A 10,038-nucleotide genomic window follows, 5' to 3' on the forward strand; every position below is an offset into this window, starting at 1 on the left:
GGTGTTGGGGGGAGGGGGGAACTGATGACATGTTTGAAGCAAGATTGATGGAGCGGTGGCAAGCGCCAGGAAGGCTGTCTGTGAAGGTCGGAGCGGCCGTGCGCCGTGAGCAGCTGCGCAGCTCAAGCAAAGAGCAGTGCAACGGCGTGAGCATCCGGCGACACGACAGCCCAGCACAGGCACCGCACTGCCCGTCATGTCCCAGTGCTAGCGCGCACCTGCACCCGTGACTTGTAGCCGCCTGGTGAAGGAGAGGGGTGCAGGGTTTGTCAGCGGGTGCTGCTGCACGCTTCGCAGTCAAGAGCGCCGCTCTGCCCATCTCAAACGGCAACGGCCATGCGCTGCTCTGCCCCACAACCACCGCAATCTCTGCACCCGCCGCCACCTGGCTCCCTTGCATCAGTCACAAGCACCAAAAACAAATGCACACACAAACAAACAAACATACCCCACGCTGGCCCCATGGCACGCGTCCCCACCCTCCGCTTCCCCCCTGGGTGCGCCAGCTGTGCCTCACCAAAAGCGGTGCCCTTCCACTGGCGCCCCGTGACGAGCTGGAAGGGGCGCGTGCTGATCTCCTGGCCCGCGGCCGCCACCCCGACGACGACGCTCTGGCCCCAGCCGCGGTGCGCGCACTCTAGGGCCGCGCGCATGACGGCGACGTTGCCGATGCACTCAAAGGTGTAGTCGCAGCCCCACTCCGTCAGCTCATTGATCACAGCCTGGATGGGCTTGTCGTGGTCCTGAGGCCGTGGGGGTGCGGGGGAGGGGGGCGGTGGGGGCGTGGATGGGGTCCGGTCGTGCAGGCGATCCCCCCCTTCACTAGGGCTGCATCGCCTGCTGCTAGGGCCCGTGCCCAAGTCCCGCTCCCCCCTCCACACCCTGCGGCGCACCTTGGGGTTGATGCACTCGGTGGCGCCCCACTCCTTGGCCGCGGGGAACTTGTCAGCGTTGATGTCCACCGCGATGATGCGCGACGCCCCCGCCCTCGCGGCCGCCTCGATCACCGCCAAACCCACGGCACCCAGGCCAAACACGGCCACTGATGTGCCGGGCTGCACCTTGGCGGTGTTGAACACCGCGCCCCACCCGGTCGCCACGCCACAGCCCAGCAGGCACACCTGGGGGGGCGGTAAGGGGAAGGAGGGGCGTATCCTGGTTGGCGACAGGGGGATGTCACTGCTGGCGCGGCTCGCCAGCGACTGCGGCGTACAGCAGAGGTGTGACGCTCATAGTGCGCGCGGGCCTGGCCTGGTGGCTGACCCACATAGTAGTCTGACGACCTGAGTCACACCACCTGTGAGCCCTGACTCGGCCCTGGCCCGCACACGTTCGCCATGGCCCCCCTGCACCCCCTTCCCCTCCTTGCTTTCCCCCCACCCCTCCCACCCCTCTTCTCCCCCCTGGGCGCACCTTGTCGAGGGGGGCGGTCTTGTCCACCAGTGCCACGCTCTGCTCGTGAACCACGGTGTACTCACTGAACGTGCTGGTGCCCATGAAGTGGAAGATGGGCTGTTGTGGGGCGGGGGGCAGGGGAGGGCAGGGATGTCGAGCGGAGGGGGGAGGTGCGTGAGTGGGATGCGAGCAAGGGGCATCATGGGCAGACACAGTCACCGCGGAGATGCGCCTCGCCATGCCGTGGTTGAAGGATTTGCATACAGCGAGTGCTGGTGCACCGACAACACGGCAAACCCCTGCAAGCCGCAGCAGGGCAGCCGCAGCAGGGCAGCAGCGGCAGCGCGCCGGGGCATCCTCGTGGCTGCCTCGCCGTACCTTGCCGTCCAGGGTGGTGAACCGCGGCTTGCCGTCCGCCTTCATCACACCCTTGCCTGAGGGGGAAGACAGGGGAACACAGGGTTGCGGCAACGCGGCCGGGTCAGCCGTGTCAGGCGTTGGCCAGCCAGTGAATGCTCGCGTCTGCGGATTGCGGCGGCAAGACTTGGCTGGACGTCAACGAGCTTGTCGGGCCCAGTGCTCCTGCGGTGACACGCGCGCCCTGGTTTCACCCGCTGTAGTGGCCGCCCTCCCCCAACCTGTGAAGGCCCTGACGCTGATGCAGAGGTTTGACTCGGGGTGCTTGCAGAACTTGCAGTCCCCGCAGTAGGCCTGGTAGCACGGGATAACCTGGGGTGTGTGGTGGCGCAGGGCAATGCCCCGGGGGGGGGGGGCAAACACGGGGTTATCGGCCACCTGCTGGGTCGTCAATGGAAAAAGAGGCGCGCGGCATGAAGGCCCCGAAGCAAGCAACTAAGCTGTGCTGGCGTAACTCTGCACCTCTACACCAGCCGAAGCCTCCCCACCCCCCTCATGTTCCCCCAAAAAGCACCACTCTCCTCGCGCTGGTGCACCCACGTGGTCTCCCGGCTTGACGGACGTGACGCCCTCCCCCACGCTCTCAACAACGCCGGCCGCCTCGTGGCCCAGGATGCACGGGAACAGGCCTTCGGGGCAAAGGGCAGAGGGAAGGGCGGACAGGGGGGCGTTATAGGTGGGGTGTTGCGAGGTGGGTGAGGTGCGTGATGTGGGCCTCAATTGCTTGATCTGCCTTACTGCCAGAAAATGCCACGTGGTCCCTTTGACAGTGGTCTCCTGGGCCCTTGCGCCGCCCTGCAGACCCCGCATACCCTGCCTGCGCACCCTCAGGGTCGAGGCCGTCCAAGGTGTAGGCGTCCTGCGGCACGTGTGGGGGCGGGACCTCACGCCACAGCCTGGCACCGGCTGAAGAGGTGCAGGGGTACCCACAGGTGGCCCGCCCCTGGTGGCAGCTGCGGTGTCAGCAGGAGGGCATCGCCCCTGCGCGGCCGGCGGCTTGCCATGCCTGGTTTGCTCCTATCCCTTTTGGTGGCCATTCCCCTGGCGCCCAAGCTCGCAAAGCAGTGATGTGTTTCCTTTCTCCTGCCACCCCCCCCCCACCCACCGTGTGGCAAAGGGCCGTGGCAATAATCTTGATGCGGACCTCCCCAGGCCCAGGAGGTGCCACGATCACCTGCATGCCAATTGAGCGAGTTGATGCAGCGGGTCACGCGCTGCCGCTGCGCATGTGCGACGACCCCCGTCATGCCGGCAGCCACAGCACACCTTGGTGACATCTAGGGGCTTCTTGGCCTCCCATGCGATTGCCGCGAGGCACTCGATCGGCTCCCCGGGAGCCATCGCGGTGATCTCTGATCCTGGCAGCGCGCTGCAGGGGCTGGATAGTGAACCACGCTTGCACTTTATGACTCGCGGGAAAACGGAACTATGAAAGCGCTGCCCACGCAGCGGCCTGGTGTGTGTTGACGATGAGGCGGCGCTGAAGCACATGCCTAGTATGGTGTGTTGCGGTGTGCCGGGGGAATCTGCAGGATTTCCCAACTGTGTGCGCCCACAACAGAAGCAAGGTGTCAATAGCAGCTTGGGAAAAGTGCGGGCGGGCACATGGACGGGGCGAGAGGCACGGCAGAGCGATACCGGTAGCGGGTGTGCCTGGTGCAGTTGCGCGGTGTGTGCAGGATGTGCTGACTGCCAGTCGCGCCGCGCGCAGCCAGCCCGTCATCGACACAAAGTGCACCATGGAAGCTGGGTGTACTGTAGATCACGACAACATTTACGTGCAAGATGCCAGGCAAGCTGAGCATGGCCGTTGCCCCGGCTGAGGGTGTCATGTATGTGCATGTGGGCCCAGATGGGACCAGCGGTGGCGTGCAGCGGTACCGTCACATGACATGTAAGCAAGCAAGATTTGCAAAAGATCACTGCCGCAGGCTGTCTCGCTCCCCCTGTTCAGCACAGGTGTTGGCGCTGGCGAGGGCCCGTTGCATGTACATGGAGGTACTGCATGTACGTCGGTAGTACTGAGCAGCTCACAGCTGTGCTGCGCCGGACGCCCCCGTCGTGCCCTGGCCCTGGTGACCACTGACAGGCTAGCAGCCCATCATGCCAACATTTGTTTCAGCGCTCGGATGCATCTCAATAATTGCATACGCATGCCGTGTTGCTGCCTCGTGGTCTCCTCTCCACCCCATGATCACTGACCAGCTCGTGTGTTGACATGGCGCCGTGCGGATCCCCAACACAAAACATGGGTGGTGGCTTTGCATTAAACACAGCTCGCTTTGACACAGAACCTTGTTGGCCGACTGGGCACAAAGCGTGATGACCTATGGTGTGACAGCAGCCGCCGCAAACGCACACACAAAACTGCTGGCTGCAACAACCTTACAGCGCCGTCGGTCTCGTAGGTATTTGAACGCCTGCGACCGATCAGCACCAGGAGCGTCGTCATTTCGCTGCCTAGATCACGCAAAATCGGGTTCGATCCCTGAGTGGCTTTCAGATACCTGATTGCGAAATCTCACCACCAAAGCTTAGTACTCTAGTAAGCGCAATTCACGCGACGCACGCGTGAGCCCACCAGTTCGGCAGCAACAATGTCGGGCGCAGCAGCAGCAGCAGTAGCCGATAGCGCCGACCCGTTTCCTCGCAAGCACCCCCTGGAGAGCAGATGGACGCTCTGGTTTGAACAGAAGGCGGTTGACCACAAGGCACAGAAGACCGGTCTGCAGGCCATGCACAGCTTTGACAGCGTGGAAGACTTTTGGTGGTGCGCCCCTTGCCCAGCTCATCATCACCTGGGGACGGGCGCGGGTGCCCACATCACGAAATGCGCCCCCACTGCAGCTCACAGAACGCAAATACGACCTGTCTCGTGCGCAGTTTGCACACCAACATCAAGGCGCCGAGCCAGCTGCAGCCATCCTCCACGTGCGCGCTGTTCAAGGATGGCATAGAGCCGCAGTGGGAGGACCCTGCCAATGCGAGCGGCGGCTGCTGGACAGCCGTCGTGCCCCGCGTGGCAAATGCCAACGAGCTCCTCGACTCCTGGTGGCTTCAGATGGTGCGTGTGTGTGTGTGAGAGTGTGCAGACGTGCTTGGTTGGGGTTCGGTGGCAGCAACATTGAGCAGGCGAGCAGCATGTCACTTCAGTTAGCAATAGCATTACTGCGGCACATCTGGAGGGCATTCATCCGGGGTGCGGTGCCAACCTCTTGATTGCCACTTGCCCTAGGTGCTGGCGTGCATTGGGGAGCAGTTTGACGAGGGGGATGAGGTTTGTGGGGCAACCGTCAGCATACGTCATGGCAAGAACCGTGTTGAGCTGTGGACGCGCACGGCCGCCAACGAGACCCTCCAGGTGAAGGGGGCCCTTTGCGCGGTAACCACTGTGGACTCACACAGCTGAGCTGAGATGATGAGACGGTTGAGAAGCTGCGTGATGCATGTTAGGCATGCCACAGGATGTCCTCACCAAGCGCGTCTGGTTTGCGACGCGGTGGTTCCGCCAAGGACATGAGCTTGTGGGTCGAAACCTGCGTTCCGGCCGCAGACATGGTGACAGATTCCAGCCACTTCCGCCCCTGCCTCCCCCCCCCAGGCGAGCATCGGCAAGCAGCTCAAGGGCATCCTCAAGGCCCCCGATAGCACCAGGATCGGCTACACATTCTTTGTGAGCGCAATCAGGGACCGCCATTGGTTGCCCCCCTGCAGATGTGGTTGGTCGTGGTCAAGCTTCACGCTTAGTGCAGGAAGGCACGTTGTTTTGGGCGTAACTGCATTCACAATGTTGGCCCTGCGCACTCAGCCCCCCGCTCCCGGCCTGCCACACGCTGCAACGTCCTCTCCCCTCTCCCCTCAAAACTTTTTCAGGCCGACAAAATGCTGCCAGGGGGCAAGGCTCGCGACAGGTATCATGTCTAAGCCACACATCACACATTGCACCATGGACAAAACCAGCCCTGCCAGAGCTGGTGTGGCGCAGTGCGCCCACCACGGGGCAAAGGGACGGCGGACTGGTGCACAGCATGCGAGCCGACGTGGCCCAACCAGGCGTGTCCACGGCACGGTTTGGCTCTTGTTTGCAGTGTAGATTGGTGACTGGTCTCTGTGCGCCGGCTGCGCTGCACCATTCAGCAAACCTTCCACACATAGCCAATCGCTTGACCGCATGTGTGATTTGTTCCAGACAAAAATTACCACCCCGTGTCCATCGCATATCTAATTGCGTGTTTCTGCCTCCACTGAGGGGCCTCTGATGGCTTCCAGGGCCCCTGGGACGCTGTTGTGCAGGAAGTCTTGTTGTTTTGGTGCTTTGTGCAAAGGGGCCTTCGCCATGCGCGCCCTTGGTCCTGTCACGAGGGTTCCCACGAAATCAGGGGGTTCCCATGGAATGCACATGCAATACGAGTTGAAATCAGCCCCTACCGCTTGTCACATTGGCCAGCATCATAGCTCATCTGTGTCTGGGCACTGGAGGGCTAGGCACGGCAGGTCGGGCAGCACAAGCATGCAGATGGCGCGGATCAACACCGGAGCACCCAGCGCTGCATGCCATCAGCAGGCGAGGGCATGCGGACCACAAGAGCTGAACCAGAACATATATGGCCAATTCGGCAGTACAGTACGTTCTGTGCCCATTGAGGACCACTGAGGACAAAACATCGATCTTTGAATCATTGTTCAACTCATCAACGGGCGATCGCCGAGACTGCGCTCCCGGGATGAATAATCGCGACATGGTTTTGCAAAGTTTCCCCACAAAAGGTTTCTCATCAAGCACTCAGCCCACCCACCCGGCCCCTTGCCCCTCGACCATAGCGGATCAGACGTCATGATCTCCCCCGTGAGGCTTTGGCGCAGTGGGGCCAGCAGAAAGACGGTGGTTTTTATGGCCTTCGCTTCAGGGGCAGCCATTGGGCCCATTGCAGATGCACGCTGAGCTGCGCGCCACACACTTTGCCCCCTGGAAGCAGCGGTGGCGCGTTCATGCGCCGCGCGTCGCAAGCTCATTCGATCCCCACCCCGGCCCGTAAATGCAGGGGGCATCATGCAGTCGGTTGGTGCGCTCCAATGCAGTCACCGCACCCCCAAGGCGGGCATTTGCCTGCCGCTGCGCCGCAGCGGGACAGCAGCAGGCCCCTCCGCAGCAGCCGCGGCCGCAGCAGCTCGCCGCCGGCTGCCTGGCCGCGCTGGCCTCGGCCTCCGTGCTGCTGTCCCCTGTGCCGGCCCTTGCTGTGTCTGGTGGCGGCGGGACGTCGAGCTCGCTGTCGTTCCAGGACCTGTCAGGGCAGGACCTCACCAAGAAGCGCTTCACCAAGGGAGAGATGCGCCAGACGCGCTTCGACGGGGCCAACCTTGCGGGTGGGCACGCGCTCCCGCGGGCTGCCATGGGCAACACTGTGGTCGGGCCCAGTTGTGCGCATGTCGTGTCCCACCCCCTGTTCGCCGCCTGCTCGCCCCACATCTGCGGCTTTGCAGGTACTCACTTGACCCCCCAAGCAGCATGCACGCGACTCGTCTGCCAGCCCCCACTGTGAACATACATCCCACAATGTGTCTTTTGACCCCCGCCCACATCGCAGGCGTGACGCTATTTGGTGCTCTCGCGGAAAAGGCCTCCTTTGTGGGCGCAAACCTCTCAGGGGCCGACCTGGAGAGCGGCAACTTTGAGTTTGCGGACCTGACAAACGCAAACCTCACGGGGGCGCTGGTGACCAACACGCAGGTGAGGGCCGCGGGAGCGTCCCCCACGCGGCGGTGGGTGTGAAGCGCATGGGGCGCGCGCTGTGGCCTAGGCAGCTGCCTGAGCCGGCTCCTGGATGCGTGGGTTGATGCCCCTCGCCCCCAACCCGCAGTTCCGTGGCGTCAAGATCGAGGGCGCCGACTTCACAGGTGGGCGGTGCGTGCTTGAGGTATCCGAAGTGGCCACGAATGGGAGTGTGCTCCTGCGCCTGCAAGTAATGCGACACCCCAAACCCTTCTTCCACGTGGTGTGTCATCCTTCTCGTTGATTTTTCGATGACATCACCTCGTACCCCTTCTGCTCGTCTTGCCCCCCACCCCCAGACGTGCTGCTGCGCAAGGACGTCCAGAAGTACCTCTGCGGCCTGCCCACCGCCACAGGCACCAACCCCACGACAGGCGTCGACACACGGGAGAGCCTGTTGTGTGATGATTGAGCACGGCCGCCCTGTCGGGGGCAGCTGATCCTGTTGGCGCTCTTGAGGCTGATGCAGCAGGTCCTGTGCGCGTATGCGGTTTTTGTGCCGATCAAATGTCATTTTCGTCCGGAGCTATGACCGTCGTTTGCTGGCTTTTTTTAAGCAAGTGTTTAAGCAAGACATGCTGGACACTTTGGTTGGTTGGCCCGCGCACGGCAGGGAGCGGCAGGATTACATGTGCTTATCCCACCTCAAGCCGGCCCAGAGTTACTGGGGCATCAATGCAGGGCAAGCCTGCCTTGACGCCACCGTGCGTGAGGTGCTCGTGCCCTGAGACACTGCAGCCATAAGTGCCTGGACAGGCACAGCAGCATGGTTATTATCGACGAGTTGTATCTACACCACAACTCACATTACATCAGTGATCAGCATTGTGCCTTGCGTGCATGTAGCCCTCGCAGCGAAAGTGCGGCAGCTTGGTGCGAGGGCAACCACGCCTGCAACATTGTGCAACCCTGCGGCTGGAATTTGGCGGAGGTTGAGCCAACAGTTGCGGTTGCGGGGTCTTCTCAAGCATACTGAATGGCGCCTGGATTGCTGCGTTGGCATGTGGGTGCATGCACGCACCACATTTGCAATCTGCCGCTCAACGTGCTGTCAGGTCACCAGGCGGTTGGCCCACTGCGGTGCCTCGGGCGCGCGTCTCTGGACAGCTCGCTCCACATCCATCCCCATGGGTGATCTATACTCTGTTAATGCAGCTTTATTCGGTGTTGAGGACACCCAGTACAGTGGACCTGTGTGTTGGTGTGCCCCGACCAACTTGGCTCTGACAGCTGGAGCTTGACCAGCACACCCCTCAGAGTTGCTGGCCCTCCCTGCGACCTCTCATTTGCTGCAGCAGCGGCCCAGCTGGATGCGTATCCAGCGCTTCTGATTTCGTAGAACCAATCACACACTACCCATTGAGGGGTCTTCGTCTGCTTTGTGCCGGCTGGGTCTGTCCGCCTAGTGCTCCATCCATCGAGGGTGCCGCTGCAATCCCGGTCAAGGTGGGTGATTTTGCACTTGGTTCACGAAGCTGATGCAGAAGTGCGGGGCCCCTTCAGGTCGGGTGATGTTCGGAGGGCTGCAACAAGCTGCCTCGGGCCGGGTGAAAAGCAGGCGTTCCTGCGTGTCTGCGTCACCTCAGTTATGAAATCATAATTCTGTCCATCAAGGGCAGCTTGGAGCGGACGCATGCGCCGAGCGGCGCGCGCCTCGAGGGCATCACCAACACACTGCTCTTGCGCCCATGTCACCCGCGCCTCGCGGGGCCCCCTTGCCGCAGCAGGAGTGCATGCGACCCCTCAAAATGCAAGTACGCGGCATCGCGGTTACTGCCGCGCTGCTCTGCAGCATAGCGCTGCTCGTGGGCCCCGTCACCGCCCAGCAGCTATCGGCCGGCGACTGGGGCACGTGCGGCGGCGTGAACGGCCCCAACAAGCAGGATGCGGCGGGCCTCGCATGCCCCAGCGGCTACACCTGCGTGCGTCAGGACCAGTACTATTGGCAGTGTAAGGAGAACAAGAGCGTGCCCGGGCTTGACGCCGCCGCCGCGCCGTTGTCTGGTGGGGCTGCCGCCCCAACCGCCGGCGCTCAGGTCAAGCCTCACAGCACGCAGCAGCAACAGCAGCAGCAGTCCAAGGCAGGTGTAAAGGTGCTTGAGCCATGGGCGCAATGTGGTGGCATCAACGGCCGCACCGGCGGAACAGATGCCCAGTGGGACGACGTGGCGTGCCCCAGGGGATTCACCTGCATCCGCCAGGACGAGTGAGCAGCCCACATGGGCAGGGCTTGCGGCTTGCCACAACGGCGCATGCGCGTGTGAGGTCATGGCCCGTGTGGCCCTGACAATGCACGCGCCTAAGATGCGTGGGACGGCGGTACGGCTGCCATCGGTTTTGGGACACGCGCGTTGCAGCTCGCTGCCTCACTGGGGAGGCCAGCTCTCCCCACCCACCCCACCAGCCCTGACCCCTGCGCCCCAACCCCCCAACCCCTCTGCCGTGTCCTCCCAGGT

General features: G+C 62.8%; 3 protein-coding genes across 3 annotated transcripts in view; 2 read left to right on the plus strand and 1 right to left on the minus strand.

Moving 5' to 3' along the window:
* MNEG_0974 (S-(hydroxymethyl)glutathionedehydrogenase / alcohol dehydrogenase) overlaps window positions 1–3,153 on the minus strand; it is a gene marked incomplete at both ends in the record, with an annotated part of 3,937 nt that extends 784 nt beyond the window's left edge. Inside the window, 10 exons of the mRNA XM_014050545.1 lie at window positions 219–241; window positions 518–743; window positions 894–1,121; window positions 1,414–1,512; window positions 1,774–1,829; window positions 2,034–2,124; window positions 2,353–2,441; window positions 2,638–2,671; window positions 2,918–2,986; window positions 3,079–3,153. Coding sequence (XP_013905999.1) covers window positions 219–241; window positions 518–743; window positions 894–1,121; window positions 1,414–1,512; window positions 1,774–1,829; window positions 2,034–2,124; window positions 2,353–2,441; window positions 2,638–2,671; window positions 2,918–2,986; window positions 3,079–3,153 — 990 coding nt within the window. The remainder of the gene's footprint in view (window positions 1–218; window positions 242–517; window positions 744–893; window positions 1,122–1,413; window positions 1,513–1,773; window positions 1,830–2,033; window positions 2,125–2,352; window positions 2,442–2,637; window positions 2,672–2,917; window positions 2,987–3,078) is intronic.
* A 3,493-nt stretch (window positions 3,154–6,646) lies between these two features.
* MNEG_0975 (Thylakoid lumenal protein 1) lies at window positions 6,647–7,994 on the plus strand (the record flags this gene model as incomplete). Its single annotated transcript, XM_014050546.1, has 5 exons — window positions 6,647–6,674; window positions 6,937–7,176; window positions 7,398–7,540; window positions 7,671–7,707; window positions 7,882–7,994. 5 exons carry the CDS (start codon window positions 6,647–6,649, stop codon window positions 7,992–7,994), a joined length of 561 nt encoding a protein of 186 aa, XP_013906000.1.
* A 1,336-nt stretch (window positions 7,995–9,330) lies between these two features.
* Window positions 9,331–9,792, plus strand: MNEG_0976 (hypothetical protein; the record flags this gene model as incomplete). The annotated part of the gene is made up of 1 exon (XM_014050547.1): window positions 9,331–9,792. One exon carries the CDS (start codon window positions 9,331–9,333, stop codon window positions 9,790–9,792), a length of 462 nt encoding a protein of 153 aa, XP_013906001.1.
* Between the last annotated feature and the right edge of the window lie 246 nt (window positions 9,793–10,038).

Source organism: Monoraphidium neglectum (assembly GCF_000611645.1).
Source record: "Monoraphidium neglectum strain SAG 48.87 unplaced genomic scaffold scaffold00090, whole genome shotgun sequence".
Classification (NCBI taxonomy): domain Eukaryota; kingdom Viridiplantae; phylum Chlorophyta; class Chlorophyceae; order Sphaeropleales; family Selenastraceae; genus Monoraphidium; species Monoraphidium neglectum.